The sequence below is a fragment of the Grammomys surdaster genome, unplaced genomic scaffold (genome assembly GCF_004785775.1).
Source record: "Grammomys surdaster isolate TR1022 unplaced genomic scaffold, NIH_TR_1.0 279, whole genome shotgun sequence".
Classification (NCBI taxonomy): domain Eukaryota; kingdom Metazoa; phylum Chordata; class Mammalia; order Rodentia; family Muridae; genus Grammomys; species Grammomys surdaster.
Window position 1 is genome coordinate 8,740,688 of NW_021604720.1, and position 15,044 is coordinate 8,755,731.

Sequence of the window (15,044 nt, forward strand, 5' to 3'; positions counted from 1 at the left end):
CCATATCTTCCAAAATATTTCCAAATTCTGAAATTTTTAATAACTTCCTCATCATAAATATATGCCATATATTTCTCTTTGAGCTTTGTTTATATATTTTGGATTACTTAATTTAATCTGGTACATCCAAATTATCACTCAACATTTAATCAATATAAAAATGGTAAAGGCTGTTCTTTGGTTTTGAAAATTAACTTGCAAAGCTGTATTTCTGTATTTCACACACCTAAGTTAGACTAGCCACATTTGGAGTACTCCACAAATGTGACTGGTGGCTACTGTATCAGACAGTACAGGCCTAAGGCCTTCACAAGTTCACCAACAGGTAGCAGACAATCCTTGCGGGAGTGGCAGAGGTTTACATGAGAATGAGATGCCAGCAGCAGAATTCAAACTAAATAAGACAACCGAATTTACACTGAGGGAAGGTACACAAAAGCATTACGGACACTAGGGCCTGGCAGAAATCCCAGGAGGTACAGTGACTACATAATGTAACTACACAGATGTAGGCACATCTGCAGCTACAGCGCATGCCACAGGCAACATGAATGGTTCCAGAAGGAACACATTTGCCTACGGCAGCAGGAGCTAAGGAGCGACTATCTCAGAAGACCAAATTCTAGAAAATCCAAATAGCCACAGAGAAAGGATTTAAAATTCACTCATACAAAACTGAAATCTGAAGTCACAAAATTGCTTAGCTAGGGTAAGCATTTGTACTGGCTGGTTTTATTTGTCAACTGGATACAAACTAGAGTTATCTGAAAGGAGAGAACCTTAACTGAGAAAATGCTTCCATACGTGGGGGCTGTAAGGCACTTCCTTAGTTAGTAACTGAGAAGGGGAGACCTCAGCCCATTGAGTGGTTGCAAGCCAAGGCAGGTAGTCCTGGGTCTAATAAGAAGGCAGGTTGAGCAACCCAGTTAAGCTGCACCTCCGCTCCCCCATGGCCTCTGGATTAGCTCCTGCCTCCAGGTTCCAGTCCAACTTGAGTTGCTGTCCTGACTTCCTTCAATGATGGCTTATGATCTGTAAATATAAGCCAAATAAACCCTTTCCTCCCCAACTTGGTTTTTGGTCACGCTGCTTCATCACAGCAACAGAAACCCTGACTATTCTAGGTCATTCTGACCTAGGGAGGAGTGTCCGTAATGTAGAGTGTCATCATGAATGAAGATCATAAACAGATAGACGCAGTGACTCAGGCCTGTAATCACATCCTGGGCTGAAGTCAGAAGGATTATTTGAGATCAGCCTTGGGCCAGAGAAAACAACAAAGAAAAAACCCAATAAAGGCCTTTCCTTCTTATCTGGAATTTATTAGTGACCAATCAAAAAAAAAATCAACATCCTACAAAGCCAACAATGCATCTATACAAACAGTTTGTTTAAATCTTGAGATCTGCTTGCTTCTGCCTTCTGAATACTGGGACTAAAGGTGTGCATCATTTCATAAATTAGAACAAGTAAATGTATATACGCGATCCAACAGGCTAGCAGTTCAAAGTTCATCCAAAGTTCAGAGACGACATTAAAGAGAAATGTTTCCCTTGTTTACAGATGGTGTACATGTCTGACTGATTTGCAAACCTTAAAGACACAACATTCTTTTCCATAATTGTTTTCTTTCTGGTAAAGCTATGATAAAAAGATGAGAACTGCTTTGTTTCCCTTCTTGGTAAATTTCTAAGTGTTCAGTACAGAGAAATGCTACTCTCTAACATGAAATAAATGCTATCTTAATATTCTTAAATAGGCAAACTTTTTGCTGGAGTTAGAGGTCAGATGAGTAGTTACAATTTGATTAAATTTGTAGAAAGGTTTCCAACCTGACTGAGTACTTTACAGTTTCCCTGGTGATAGGTCCATATGGATGTTCACCCTGTGGTAGCCTAGCTACAAGTCTATGACTTAGACCCAAACTACCAAAAAGAGTAATCGCCCAGCATGTGGAATACCAACCCCAGATACAATTTGAGTCTCATTACCACTGTTACAAAAATAACCAACAACAAACAGAACAGCATATGAGCATAAAGCAGTTCCTCAATTTCAGCATGATGGAAATTATGGGCTTGTTAATTTTTTACATGGGAGAGCTGACATGTGTATGCAGGAATGTTTGCAAATAGTTTTGACATCCACCCACAAGATATTAAGAGCACAACTTTACCTAGCTATGATAATTACAAACACACCCAGACAATGCCAAACATTTCCTATGAGATAAAATTATCCCCAGTTAAAGTAACTCTTATGGAGCTATAAACCAGAACAACTGCGAACAGCAGAAACAAGAACAAGTCTTGTTAAAGGTTCTCCTTAAGAACTGTTAATTGCTGCCCTGTTATTTGTACATAGATCATGCTTTATCTCTGTGTTTTGTAACCATTGGCGATAGAAAATGCCATCCTGTGATCCATTTGGTATTTCTTACACTGAATTATGCTTTATATGTAATTAAGAGAATCTTGCTTTCATTTTTATTTACTTTTAATTAATTCTTTTACCTTCAAGATCAGTTTATTTTAGATACATTTCTTGCTTTGAATTAGATTCAATGTTCGCCAAAAAGGCGAACACCATAGCAAAAGGTTTTTGCATTGGCAGAATCATAATCTAGATCACTCAGTAACAGAAAATAACTGTAACACAGAGAACACAGGCATCATTTATATCATAAATTGTAACTACGGGGCTGGAGATTCAGTGGTTACCAGAGCAGTGCTCTCTTCCGGAGGCTGCAAAGCCAGTTCCCAAACACACATCACACAACTCACAAACTCTTGTAATTCCAGCTCCAAAGCATTCAAGACTCTCTTCTGGCCTCCAAGGGCACATGTTACATGAGGCATATAAATACACACACACACACACACACACTTAAACACTTAAAAAGAAAAGAAATACAACGATTTTTCAGAGCAGTATTAAAAAGCAAAATCTAATTCAATGCAAGAAATGTATCTAAAACATTATCTATGTGCGACTAACAGGGCAGCAAGCCTCACAGACAAAACTGTAGGACTGAAGGAAGGAAGAGGAAATACGCATGGCAGCTCTGCACAGATCACCTGAGCAATGCAATTAGTATACAGCTGTATCAGTGAATTTATATACTGGACCTGATCCGCATCCTAGTAGAAAAGCATACCCTAAGTCAGAAAACAATCCTCTAGGAAAAAAATGTAAACAAAACATTTACCATTATATGAGTTAATGTGAGCAAAAGAAACTACGAACTAAAGAAACGGCTCAGAGGAAAAGCAACTGCACCAGAAAACTCGCATGAGTGATGAGTAATCAGACAGCAAATGTTCTCCTGAAGTAGAATAAAAACTATCCTTCAACTCAACAGTCTTCCTAGCCACATCGTTCAAGAACACCCTTGCTTCCCTCAGACCTGAGCTGTTCACATACATCCTAGTGAAATGCAAAATCTTCCATTTTAGCCTGTGAAGTGCTTAAATATAAATTTATAATTACACTTTTGCAAAAAAAAAAAAAAGTCAAATTTAATCACATCAATTTTTCCAGAAAAATAGAGCAGACATATGTTAAATAAAATACAAGAATGCAATTGGTAAAATCTAGACTAAGAGACCACCACAGAACAAACAAACAATCCAGGCTTTGCAGTAAGCTACAAGGACAAAAGAAGCCAGACACTAAAGGGACTGAGTTACAATCAATTGGAAGAGACTTAATTAATAATTAATATTAAACTTAATATATCAATATAATATATTATATATATTAGACTTAATATATAATAGACTTAATATATTAATACTAAATGGACTCAACTCCAATCAATTAAACTATAAAACAATAATCAATAATTGATAATATCAAGAAACAACTACGTTTATTTATAATAATGGTATTATTTATGATAAAAGGAAAAGAATCTATATCACTAGAGAGACATGATAAAATCTGTACAGAGGAAATATGGCACAATGTCTAAAGCTCTTCCAGAACACAGAGAAGATGGGAAAAGAAATGGATGGACACAGGAATAAAGAATGGCCACAGGTTCTTACTGTCAGAGGCTGAGTGATCAGAACATACATATTTATTATTCAGCTTGCTTTCATATACATTGAAAACTCTTACAGTGGGAATATAGCTCACTGGTAGAGCACTTGCCTTAACATGTTTGCTCTGGCCTTGATCCCTAGACTGAAAATGGAAGACAAAAATACAATACTAAAAAAATAATAATAAAATAAAATCCAAGATTTTTCATTTAGAAATAAAGCATATAAAGAGATTAAGCTATCTCCCAAGTGATTTAAAAAAAATCAAATTTCATACACAGTCAGGCTTCAAATGCTTATATGCTGTCATGATACATAGAACATCTGTTTACTTTTACAAACTGCTGAACACAATTCAGGACAAAGTTAGGACCCAGAGAGCTGTAAGGCAGAAGTGGATAAAGAAATAGAGGCAAAAGTCTAAGAGTCAAAATACTAAGGATACAAGAAAATAGTTATAGTCAGTACACATAACTAACTGTCTGCACATGAACAGAGTCACAGGAAAACTGAGTTAGGTACTAATTTCACAATATTGCCTTAGTAACATCTAAAATTAAATACCTGCATTTAAATCTAAATAAAGCCCTATTTTATTAATCTAAACATTAACTCATTTATTTAAAAAGTCACCAATGCATTTCATTGTCACAGAGCCCCAAATACACATCTCAAAGTGAAAGGAATCAACTTCTTACTAAGTAAATATGGCCATAGGTGTGTAATCAAAGGGGCAGAGAAGGCCAGAAGAAAGGCATGGTCAACACCCAGATAAAGAAACCACAAACTGTTGATGTTCAAAGTAAATAGCACCTTACCCTATAACATCAACCACCTTCCAGAGGTCCTGGTCAAGCAGCACGGAAGACGAAATTGGCTCCCAGAGATTATCACTCGCTATGATTCTCACTCGCTGAAGACCTTGATAATCCAGCATTTTTCTTAATTCCTTGGGAGACATAAACAGGACATCACAAAAGTTACAAGCGAGCCTCTAGCTACTGGGATATGACCAAAGTAGCCATTGTATCTTTCAAAATTCTACATTCTAATGAACATGGCAGCACTGCTTCTCACAGGAGTGGATTTTTGACATAACGTTTTAGAGGCATCTTCCCACTGAGTTTAAAACGAAGCTTACAACAGAAATTATGGAGTTGGAGGGGATGGTGTACATAAAACTCAACAAAGAGTGTTATGTAGAAATTATGGTTACTTTTTTCTTCCTGTATATTTTCTTCCTCAAATTTTCTATGTAGACATAATGATAAAATTGAAACATTATCAGTACGTTGTAAAATACTCCAACATCGTATTTTAAGTATTTCTCTGTATACTTAAAATTTCTATTATTATAGAAAATATAAGTCCTTAAATATTTCTATGCCATCTTCACTATAAATACAAAGTATCCATGTTTGCTTTTGTGTTTCTCATGCTTATATAGACAGGATAGGAAATAAGATCAATTGCAGAGCCATCTGAAGGCTGACACAACCTTCCATCAGGAAAACAAATTCTCACCAGAACAGCAAAATAGAAAGATTGTCTGTGTAGAAAACAGGGACAGAGGAAAGGCCACCAATTTACCCAGGATCTGAAGGAACAGATTCTATACCAAAGGTGTTTATTGGTAAATTGGTACCATCAGCCCCACTGTAAATCTTCCTAATACTGGAAAGTCTGGCATACATACCAGGTGTTCAATGACAGCTGGATAAATTAACATAAGGAAAAAAATGAAGATTTTCACTAGCTCTTTTTTTTAATATTCTAATTTTTCAGAAATGAAATTTCCAACAAATGTACTTTTAAAGAAGCAAATAAATTCTATAATTAGATACATGGTATACTTTACAATCAATTTTTTAAATTTATGACATTGTATACTGTACTAGGTTAGGAAACGTAATGACGGATAGAGTGACAAGTGGAACCCATATCTCAAGGACTCTCAGTTGAGCCTAAAAGGTCAGTAGGATGGAGAGTCCCTTACCCTATACTGGGAAATCAATTTTGTGGGTTATTTGTTACTCATGCTTTTTCTTATTCTTACAGAAAGGAAAAAACTTAATCTTGTATTCATTTACCACTGTCAATACTTCTAGTCTTTATGAACTTACACTTAACGAATCATCAGGAATTTTGTGCATATTTTTAAATGTAATGTAATTGAAAACATTTTTAAATGCATGTAATCTGTAGGCTGTGATTTATGAATCAGTTTCTATCTCACAGTCAGCATGATTACAGCACCCTGTGCAGAGTTTTATGATGTCTCAAATGCCATCTTTATTCAACACCCCTTCCCTCTCCAAACCACATCCACTTAACCATTTACTGGTAAAGAAGGCAGGATGGTCTGAGAGGCCCAGAGATTCACACATTCACATCTGTCTAAAGCTCTCAGATACTACAAGGGAGTTTCCAGACACCATAATTACAAATTACCATGAAACCAAAGTCAATCTTAAATATAACTACATAGCAAAAATACTCCCAAAATAAGTGATACACTTGACAGAATACATAAATAACTGGCAATATATATATATATATATATATATATATATATATATATATATATTTCATTCTTAAGAACAAACACTTCTTCTCTCCAGAAGACATCTCACCACACAATAGGGACTATGTATTTGTTAAGGTCACATGAACTGAGTACATGATTTCACTCTGCAATAGGAATTTCAACAGTTCACAGAATCCAATAAACCCTTCTGCTCTAAAAATAGAAAGCATAAATTAAATGCTTCTATATCCTGAGACACTTAGGAAAACCCAAGGTCAGAAGAAAAATAAATGAAGTCTGACTACTCAAAAACACTGATAGTGAATCTCAGAGCAGCAATTCAATCGCTAACTTAAAAGAAAATGGAAACCAAATGTTAATAATGCTAATGTTCCCCCAAATGAAACAAACCTGTTACCATGGGCACTATGCTAGGCATGCACTAACTTGGGCTTCTGTTCCTGCCTCTTTCTGACTCATAAAACTCATGACCTCCCACTAATAATCTTGTGCTTCAGTTTTCTAATAGACCCACTGTGCCATCTCCCATACCCAAACTGGTCCTCCACCTCTGTGAACAAGAACTAGGAAGACACAGAAGACTGATCAGAACTTCAGTTATGGGGAGAGGCTGGGATGTGTCAGGTCCAGAGCCTAAGTATAACTCATGGGCTACCTTCAGCCCTCTAACACTCCACATCTAACAGATAAAGCATCTGGGGATATAGCACTTAACTACTTTCTATTGTCTACCAGCCAACAGGCCCAAAGTGTCATCAGACCACATCTGATACCTACAGTTGATCTTCCTACTTTGCTGTGACCACCTACTTAATGTTTCTACTAATGCATCTGACAAGTGTCTTGATTTAGGACTTTCTTTGTTCTGTTACTATGAAACTTCATAAATCTGCTTCCACACTGAACATGAAATTTGGAGTAAGAAAAATCTGTGTTCCTAGACCATGTCACTTGCATTTGTCTCCAGAATAAACTACTTCTTAACCTTTGCCACTGTGCTGACATCACCTTTTACCGTCCTCCCTCATGCCTGCAGCCTGGCACTGACACTGAGTCACCTCACTGTGGCTGCCAGGGATCCCCTCAAAACAATACCCTACCTCCTTCTAACATAGGCTTGTTAAAATGCACCTAACACAGTACACATATATGAGACAAGACAAATAGAGATAAAAAATAAGCTAGTAAATGGCTCAATCTGAAAAGTAAAACTACTGGGTTTTTCTAATGATAGGAATCAAAACTTTCAGTTTTCTGTTTCCTAAAACTGAGGACAAGAGCAACCACATCCTGGGAGGGACTTGAAGGTGTTAAAATGCCCTGAAAAACGTGGTGCAGGATAAGACTGTTAAATCTGCATACTATCTTTCCAGTGACTTCACACAGAACTATGTTATATAACATATTCTGCCCTACTTACCTATAACTGTCAACTTGACACAGGCTAGAGTCACATGAGAGTCTCGTTTGAGGGATTTGCCTATGGGGGATTACCTTGACTGCTAACCAATTGGCAAGGCCCAATCCATAACGGGCAGCACCATCCCTAGACAGAGGGTTGTATAAGAAAGCTAGTTAATCATGAACCCTAGAGTATGCCAACAACCAGCACTTCTCCATAGTTTCTGCTCCATGCTCCTTAAATTGGCATTCGGCTCAGTAATGGATTCACTTAGAAATGTAAGCCAAATAAGTCCTTTCCTTCCCAAAGCTGCTCTGGATCAGAATATTTTATAACAGCCAAAAATGTAGCCAGAACACACTCCAACATTATCATGAGTCTTTCAAGGAAATTCAGAAATATGATAAAGAATACAGCTAAATTTCTTCAGTCTTTAAAATCTAATCATTTTAATGCTTATCAGAATTCTAAAGCTAAGATCATACAGATACACATGTACCTCTCTATGCATATACATGTTTGTTTGTTGACATCAGTTTTCTCTATAGCATTGACTTCACTGTGTAGACCAGGCTGGCCTCAAAACCTTAGAGCCCTGGCTCTGCCTCCCAAGGACTAGGGTTAAAGGTATGTAGCACTATGCCTACCTGCCTACCTAACGCTTTTTTTGTTTTTTCTTTTGATGCTGAAGATGTAACTAGTAAGCATGAATTCCATTGTTATCCACAACCCTACCCTACTCCAAAAAAAAAAACAAACAAACAAACAAAAAAAAAGGAACCCAGAACACTCAACCCAACTCTTCATAAACAGGCCATTCAGGACCTATGAAGAATTACATACATATTTTTCAATATCAGGAGTATAGACATTAAGAATTTAATTTTGTATCTAGCAAATTAACTATGTTGTCAAAAATAAGATTTCTAATCTAACTGTCCTCCAAATGTCTTTGTATGGAAGTATTATCAAAAAGAGATTAATTTTACAGACCTTTATATAGTTGGCATCAAATGGCCTTTCATTCCAAATCTGCAAAACAAAAATTCAAAATGTCTGAAATGAAAGTTTACAGATGTCAGAAAGTGAACACAATCATTGAAGCACCATGTCTCATTTATCTAATGAGCTAGTTCCCAATCTTTAAAAACTGCTGCCGTAGAATTTATACTTTCATAAAGCAAAATAACTTTTAACAGCTTAAAGTTTTAAAGAAAATATTTCTCAAAATGGCATTTATGGGGCTGGAGAGACAGCACAATATTAAGAGCACCTGGTGCTCTCTCAGAGGACCAGAGTCACTTCCCAGTACACTGTAGTGGCCAACAACATCACTAACTACAGTTCCAGGAGACCCAGGGCCCTCTTCTGTCCTTCGTGGACAACAGGTATACATGCGATACACATACATATACACAGTCAAACACTCATATACATAAGATCTTTTTTTCAAAATAAGGCATTTATTCCAGAGATTTCCATCAACAGAATATATAGCCATGCAAAAAATATTAGAATTATTATGTGTACAAAGCCTACATTGGACATTGGAGAACAAACAGGTATGAGACTCATTGCAATAATTCTAACATATAGACATAGTAAAAAGCAAATTATTTGCCAGGGAATGGGTTTAGAAGGAATTTGTTTATGCAGAGGAATATAATGATCTGCAAGAACACAAGAGCAGAGTCTTACTGAGGAAGAGTAAGAGGAAACAGACTTTGCTCTTAGGCTCAGAATCTTGAGGGTGTGGTCTCAGTGCTGAAAGGGAACTTCTGGGCCTTTAGTCTTGTAGTCTAGAGATGAGTATAGAGTATAGGTGTGATAAAGAATTTATCTAAAATGTGCTTCCCCGCTGTGTGTAACTAACCAGAGACTAAAATGAACCAGATAACTATCATCTCACAGGAAATATTTTGTGAACATGTACCATATCAGAAATCTAAGAGATCCATCTGCACTTAACCACACTAATGGGTTAAACATTCCAACATTAAAAAAAAAAAAGTTCCCTTATACAAACGGTCAGTTGTACTTTGGAAAAAGGAGATGGAAAGCAGTATGCCTTGACTGCCTTCCTGTGGCCAGCGCCTCATGCCTTAATCATCCCGTAAGAGGATCACGGGTCAGCATCAGTATCCGTCTCTCACTGACAAGAGCTCATGATGCTGCTGGAACAGGGCAGCCATGATTCTACCACAGTAGAAACTCAGGACAAGCTTGCTGATAAGTTATATTGTGAGTGCATTAAAAACTTCAATACAATATCAATTTTAGTCAACGATGTACTAAAATGCAAATATTTATGGAGACCCACTATGGTTCTGTATGAGACTTTTGGGGTACAGTTTGTATGTGGCTAGCCTCCAACAGTCAAACTCAGTAAAGCTGCAATATAATGTTTTATAGTTTTTAACACATTAAAAGATGTTAAATAACAGTTTAGGACCAAAGGAGGCAGATTTCTAGCAGCCTGCAAAATCTTGTCCATCTCCTGTATTTTCAAGATCTAAGAGTAAAAAAACAGCTTCACGCTGTAAATAGTTATGTATCTTAATTGCCAATGACCTATAAATGCCAATTTAATATTTATGCACTAGCTCTTTTTTTAAAAAATTCAGGTGATCTCTGGCTTATGGCACTAACAGAAAATGCATCAAAATGAGAATAAGTTTTAAAGTATAGAGGAACCACATTATTGTTTAAAAACTAGATAAAAAGCTTTGAGGGAGAGCCAGGCAGCCCTGGCACACATCTTTAACCCCAGCACTGGGGAGGTAGAGGCAAGTGGATCTCTGTGAGTTCAAGGACAACCTGGTCTACAGAGCTAGTTCTAGGACAGTCAAGTCTATGCACAGAAACCCTGTCTTAGAAAACAAAACAGACAGAAAAGAACCAAAACAAACAAACAAACAACAACAAAGGCTTTGAAGGAGAATTTGAATTGGATTGGTACAGAAAAAAAAAATTCCTAACCACAGCCAATCAAAATGCAGACTTGTGGAGTCCTGCCCCAATGGCTAGATCTACAAAACACTCCCCAACACACCTAAGTCTCAGACAACACTCCGGTAGAGCAGTAGACGGGGCAGTAAGACTGTAAGAGCTAGAGGCTCAGAGAGTTTGCTGTGAGATTGTAACTCTCGGGAATGTCACAAATGACACCCATAAAGTCTCACCACCACGACTGCGCAAACGGACACCACCAGCAGACCAGCAGACGTGCTGAAGAGCGGGTAAAGAGCTGGGGGTGGGGGAGTATGAGGCCTCAAAGAACTGTAGGCAACTGAGGAGGATAGCTGTGAGGGGGGAGGGTGGTCTTCTCCAGAGCCCAGCACACCAATTGGTTGTCTAAGGCCAAATGGTCAGCCCTGAAAACATACATGCAAGTACATCATATGGACTAAACAGATTGTACGTAGGAATATATATGTATGCATACACATATATGCTTGCAGGAACAATTAGTGAAAAAAAGGAGACTGTGAATGTGCAGGAGAGTCAGGAGTGGCGTGTGAGAGGGCTTAGAGGGAGGCATGGAAGAGGCTGACGTGATTAGAATCTTGAAAGTAGTAGGAAAAGAGCAGATTGGCAGAGAATGGAGGTAAGAGGTCAGCTGCAGTTCAGTTTGCAATGTTATCAGACATCAAAATAACAGATCGGTCTCACGACACAAAAGGATTAGTCAACAAAGTCACGGCCGCAAGCATTAGGTAGGAGGAAGGACTGAGTTTTTTTTTTTTTAGTTTCAACTCTATCCTAGCTGGTTTGGTGTTTCTCATGGTAGATACATGAGCTCAACTTTCTGTTTATTGAAATAACAAGAACCATTTATGAATTCCCTAAAAAAGGCAACATGTGGTTTTTTTTGGGGGGGAGGATTTGTTATGTCTTGAGGCAATGATATAAAGCTTGGGCTTCCTTTCAACTCCACTGACTCGGAATTAAATAAAACTAGTCCCTGAACATATTTTTCCTATTGATCAATTTATAAAAAGTGTTTTTTTTTTAAAAAAATCTGGCCTGAGTTTTGTAACTAAAAATATTTCTCTTTTTTTTCTTCTGAAAACTATAACAAAGGGTTGGAGAGATGGCTCAGTAGTTAGAAGCACTAGTGAAGATCTCTTAACTGCTTCCAGAGAAGAAGAGTGTCCAGAGAACCTTGGCTCAACACCCAGCACCCACAGTCAGGTTCCCAACCCTCTGTAATTCCCAGTCCTTGGAGACCTGATGTCCTCTACTTGCCTGCGAGGACACTACATGTACATGGAACACAGACATACATGCAAGCAAAACACCCATACACATGCATAATAAAAGATAAAAAATAAAACCTACATCAAAACACCCTGTTATGGGATTATACAATATGTAAAGCATATTTCTATACCTAAAGTATGGTTGTAAGTCTTTCTAAAGGATCAAAAATGAATCAAATTACTTTCTGAAATTATACATACGTATACAAAAATAAAATTAAAAATAAATTATGTTAAACTATGTTACTAACCCCAATATAATCAATGTCCAGATCATGATAATGCTTGGCACCCAAAATCCATCTTACAACATAGTAGGCCGTCAGCTGAAGGTTGACATAAGGCCAGCTGAAACCTTTGCCCAGCCATCCAGGGAATGACCATGGCAACCCTGTAGGGAGAACAAAGGCAAAAGAGGAGCACATGAGACCATGCTGGCACCGCTGAGACAGCTGAGAAACCAGGGCACTAGGCAAAGGCCAACGGAAAGCTGGCTGAAAGGAGAGACACCACATGTAAATGCAAAACATCATTTCTATTCAATAGAAACCAAGATTTCTTACTGATCCTGACAGCTATGTCCTATACTTCCAACTGTCCTTTCAAGAAAATTAAATTTAAATAAAAAACAACTCCCTCACAGCATTTTCTAAGAGAAAGAAATGCACCTTTTACCATCTCTGTTCTCTACAGGGATGTTCACTACTACACTCTTGTTCTCTGTGATCAAACTGAGGAGCCCTGAAAGGCTTATTCCAAAACAATCCTCGTATGATCAGTGCAACATAAAGTTCTCACTCAGAATATCATCTTACAAACTTAGGTTAATTGTCAGTAGGTCGGGCAACCGTGATCAGCAAATCTAACTCAGCCATTAAATAAACACATAAAAGTCAGTGAGTCAACAGGAAAGTGCTGCTGGGTGAGGGAACATCACCCGTGTGCATGACCTCAGTAACCCTTGCCTGTGAAGTTGGGAGAGAGAACTGAAAGGCACTAGCTATACTACCTACTTCAGCTATAATATCTGGAAACAGGCTCATTAGCTCATGACCACTTAAATATATGACCAATCTAGTCTGCTGCTAAAAACAAAAATCAAAATCAACTTGACACAGTATTTTTTTCTAAGCTAATTTCACTACATAAAAAGTATGACATTGAAACAAGAGAACCTTTAAAGACAACGCACTGCTTACAGTGAAGGTCCACCATGAGTCTTTGCTGGGATGAGGGTTAGCATGCCGAATGTCTACATTTACATGAGGGTTCACCTTGGAAACAGAACAGTGGAGAGCATGTGCTCAAGTCAGTGATGCTTAGACTGTTCCAAACATTTCTGGAATCTCTCATAAAAAACCATTTGGAGGAATGCATTCTTCATTGCTCTCTTAATTTGGAAAGTAATACTCTTATCCTTTAATTATCAAGGGAACTAATTTTCAGTAACTTAAGGTATTTAAAATAGGTCATAATTTTATTTAACTCAGTCTGAAAGTAATCAAAATAGCAAATATATTTCAAGTGATAAAAGCCCTATGTTCTGGCTATTTAAAGTACTTCATGCTGCTACAGAATTGTCAAATAAATACAGGCCAGCTTGGGCAACTACCCAGTTCTGTCCAATGCTAATACCTAAGCCCAATATGGTCAGAATATGGATACAGAATTTGTTTAGAATTCCCAGTCTGTGGTGATCTTAACATCACCAAGAGTACTGGACAGTTTATGTCAACTTGACACAGGTACAGTCAACAGAGAGGAGGGGAGCTGAATTAAGAAAAAGCCTCTATAATATCCAGCTGTATGTAAGCCTGTAGGGCATTTTCTTAATTAGTGAATGATGGAGGAGGGCCCAGCCCATTATGGGTTTGTACCATCCCTGGGCTGGTGGTTCTGAGTTCTATACAAAATCAGACTGAGCAAGCCATGTTGAGCAAACTAGTAAGCAGCATTCTTCCATGACCTCTGCATCAGCTCCTGCCTCCAAGTTCCTTCCCTGACTGAGTTCCTGTCCTGACTTCCTTCAATGATAATGATCCAGAAGTGTAAGACAGGGGAAAGAAAAAAAAATCTTTACTCCCCAACTTGCATTGTCTGTCATGGTGTTTCATCACAGCAATAGATACCCTAAGACACCAAGGTTTAAAAATAACAAGCCAGGCATGATGGGAAGCCTACGACCCTAGCACTTCAGAGACAGCAGGAGAATGAGGCAGGTCAGTCTGGGCTAATAGCAAGGTCCAGGTTACCCTAGGTCACAAAGGGAGACTCTATCTCAAAACTCAATCAGTCAATCAAGGCATGGAGATACAACATAATAAACAGTAACAATGAAATTTCATTCCTGGTGTATGTTTCATAGCTGATAGTACAGGGGTAATATCCAAAAATTAGTACTTTAGTATTAAAAGAGACTTCACAAGCATGATTCCAAATTTAAGAGTTAAGGAGTTAGAGTCGTAAGCACTTTACCTTACCCATGAGTATAATGTTCGGGTTCCTCTTCTTAGCTTCCTTCATCAGCCACCACTCATAGCCTCGGAAATAATTCTCATCCAGCTCATAGTGCATGTGCGAGGGTTCAGTGCCATCTGAACAAGGAGAACAGAAGGACAGGACCCAAGGATGTGCTTTCCAGAGCCTCTTAAGTACACACTCACGCATACACTCACAAACACACATGCCCATACTCACACACACACATACACACACACACACACATAGACACACATACTCACACACACACTCACTCACACTCTCACACACTCACACTCCCATACACA

At 37.9% G+C, this 15,044-nt stretch overlaps 1 protein-coding gene across 1 annotated transcript in view; it reads right to left on the reverse strand.

The window, feature by feature from the left end:
* The window catches only part of Galc (galactosylceramidase), a 58,695-nt gene that overhangs the window by 37,913 nt on the left and 5,738 nt on the right, over positions 1 to 15,044 (reverse strand). The window contains exons 4-7 of the mRNA XM_028777285.1: positions 14,739 to 14,852; positions 12,510 to 12,649; positions 8,990 to 9,028; positions 4,865 to 4,995 (exon numbers count right to left, since the gene is read on the reverse strand). Coding sequence (XP_028633118.1) covers positions 4,865 to 4,995; positions 8,990 to 9,028; positions 12,510 to 12,649; positions 14,739 to 14,852 — 424 coding nt within the window. The remainder of the gene's footprint in view (positions 1 to 4,864; positions 4,996 to 8,989; positions 9,029 to 12,509; positions 12,650 to 14,738; positions 14,853 to 15,044) is intronic.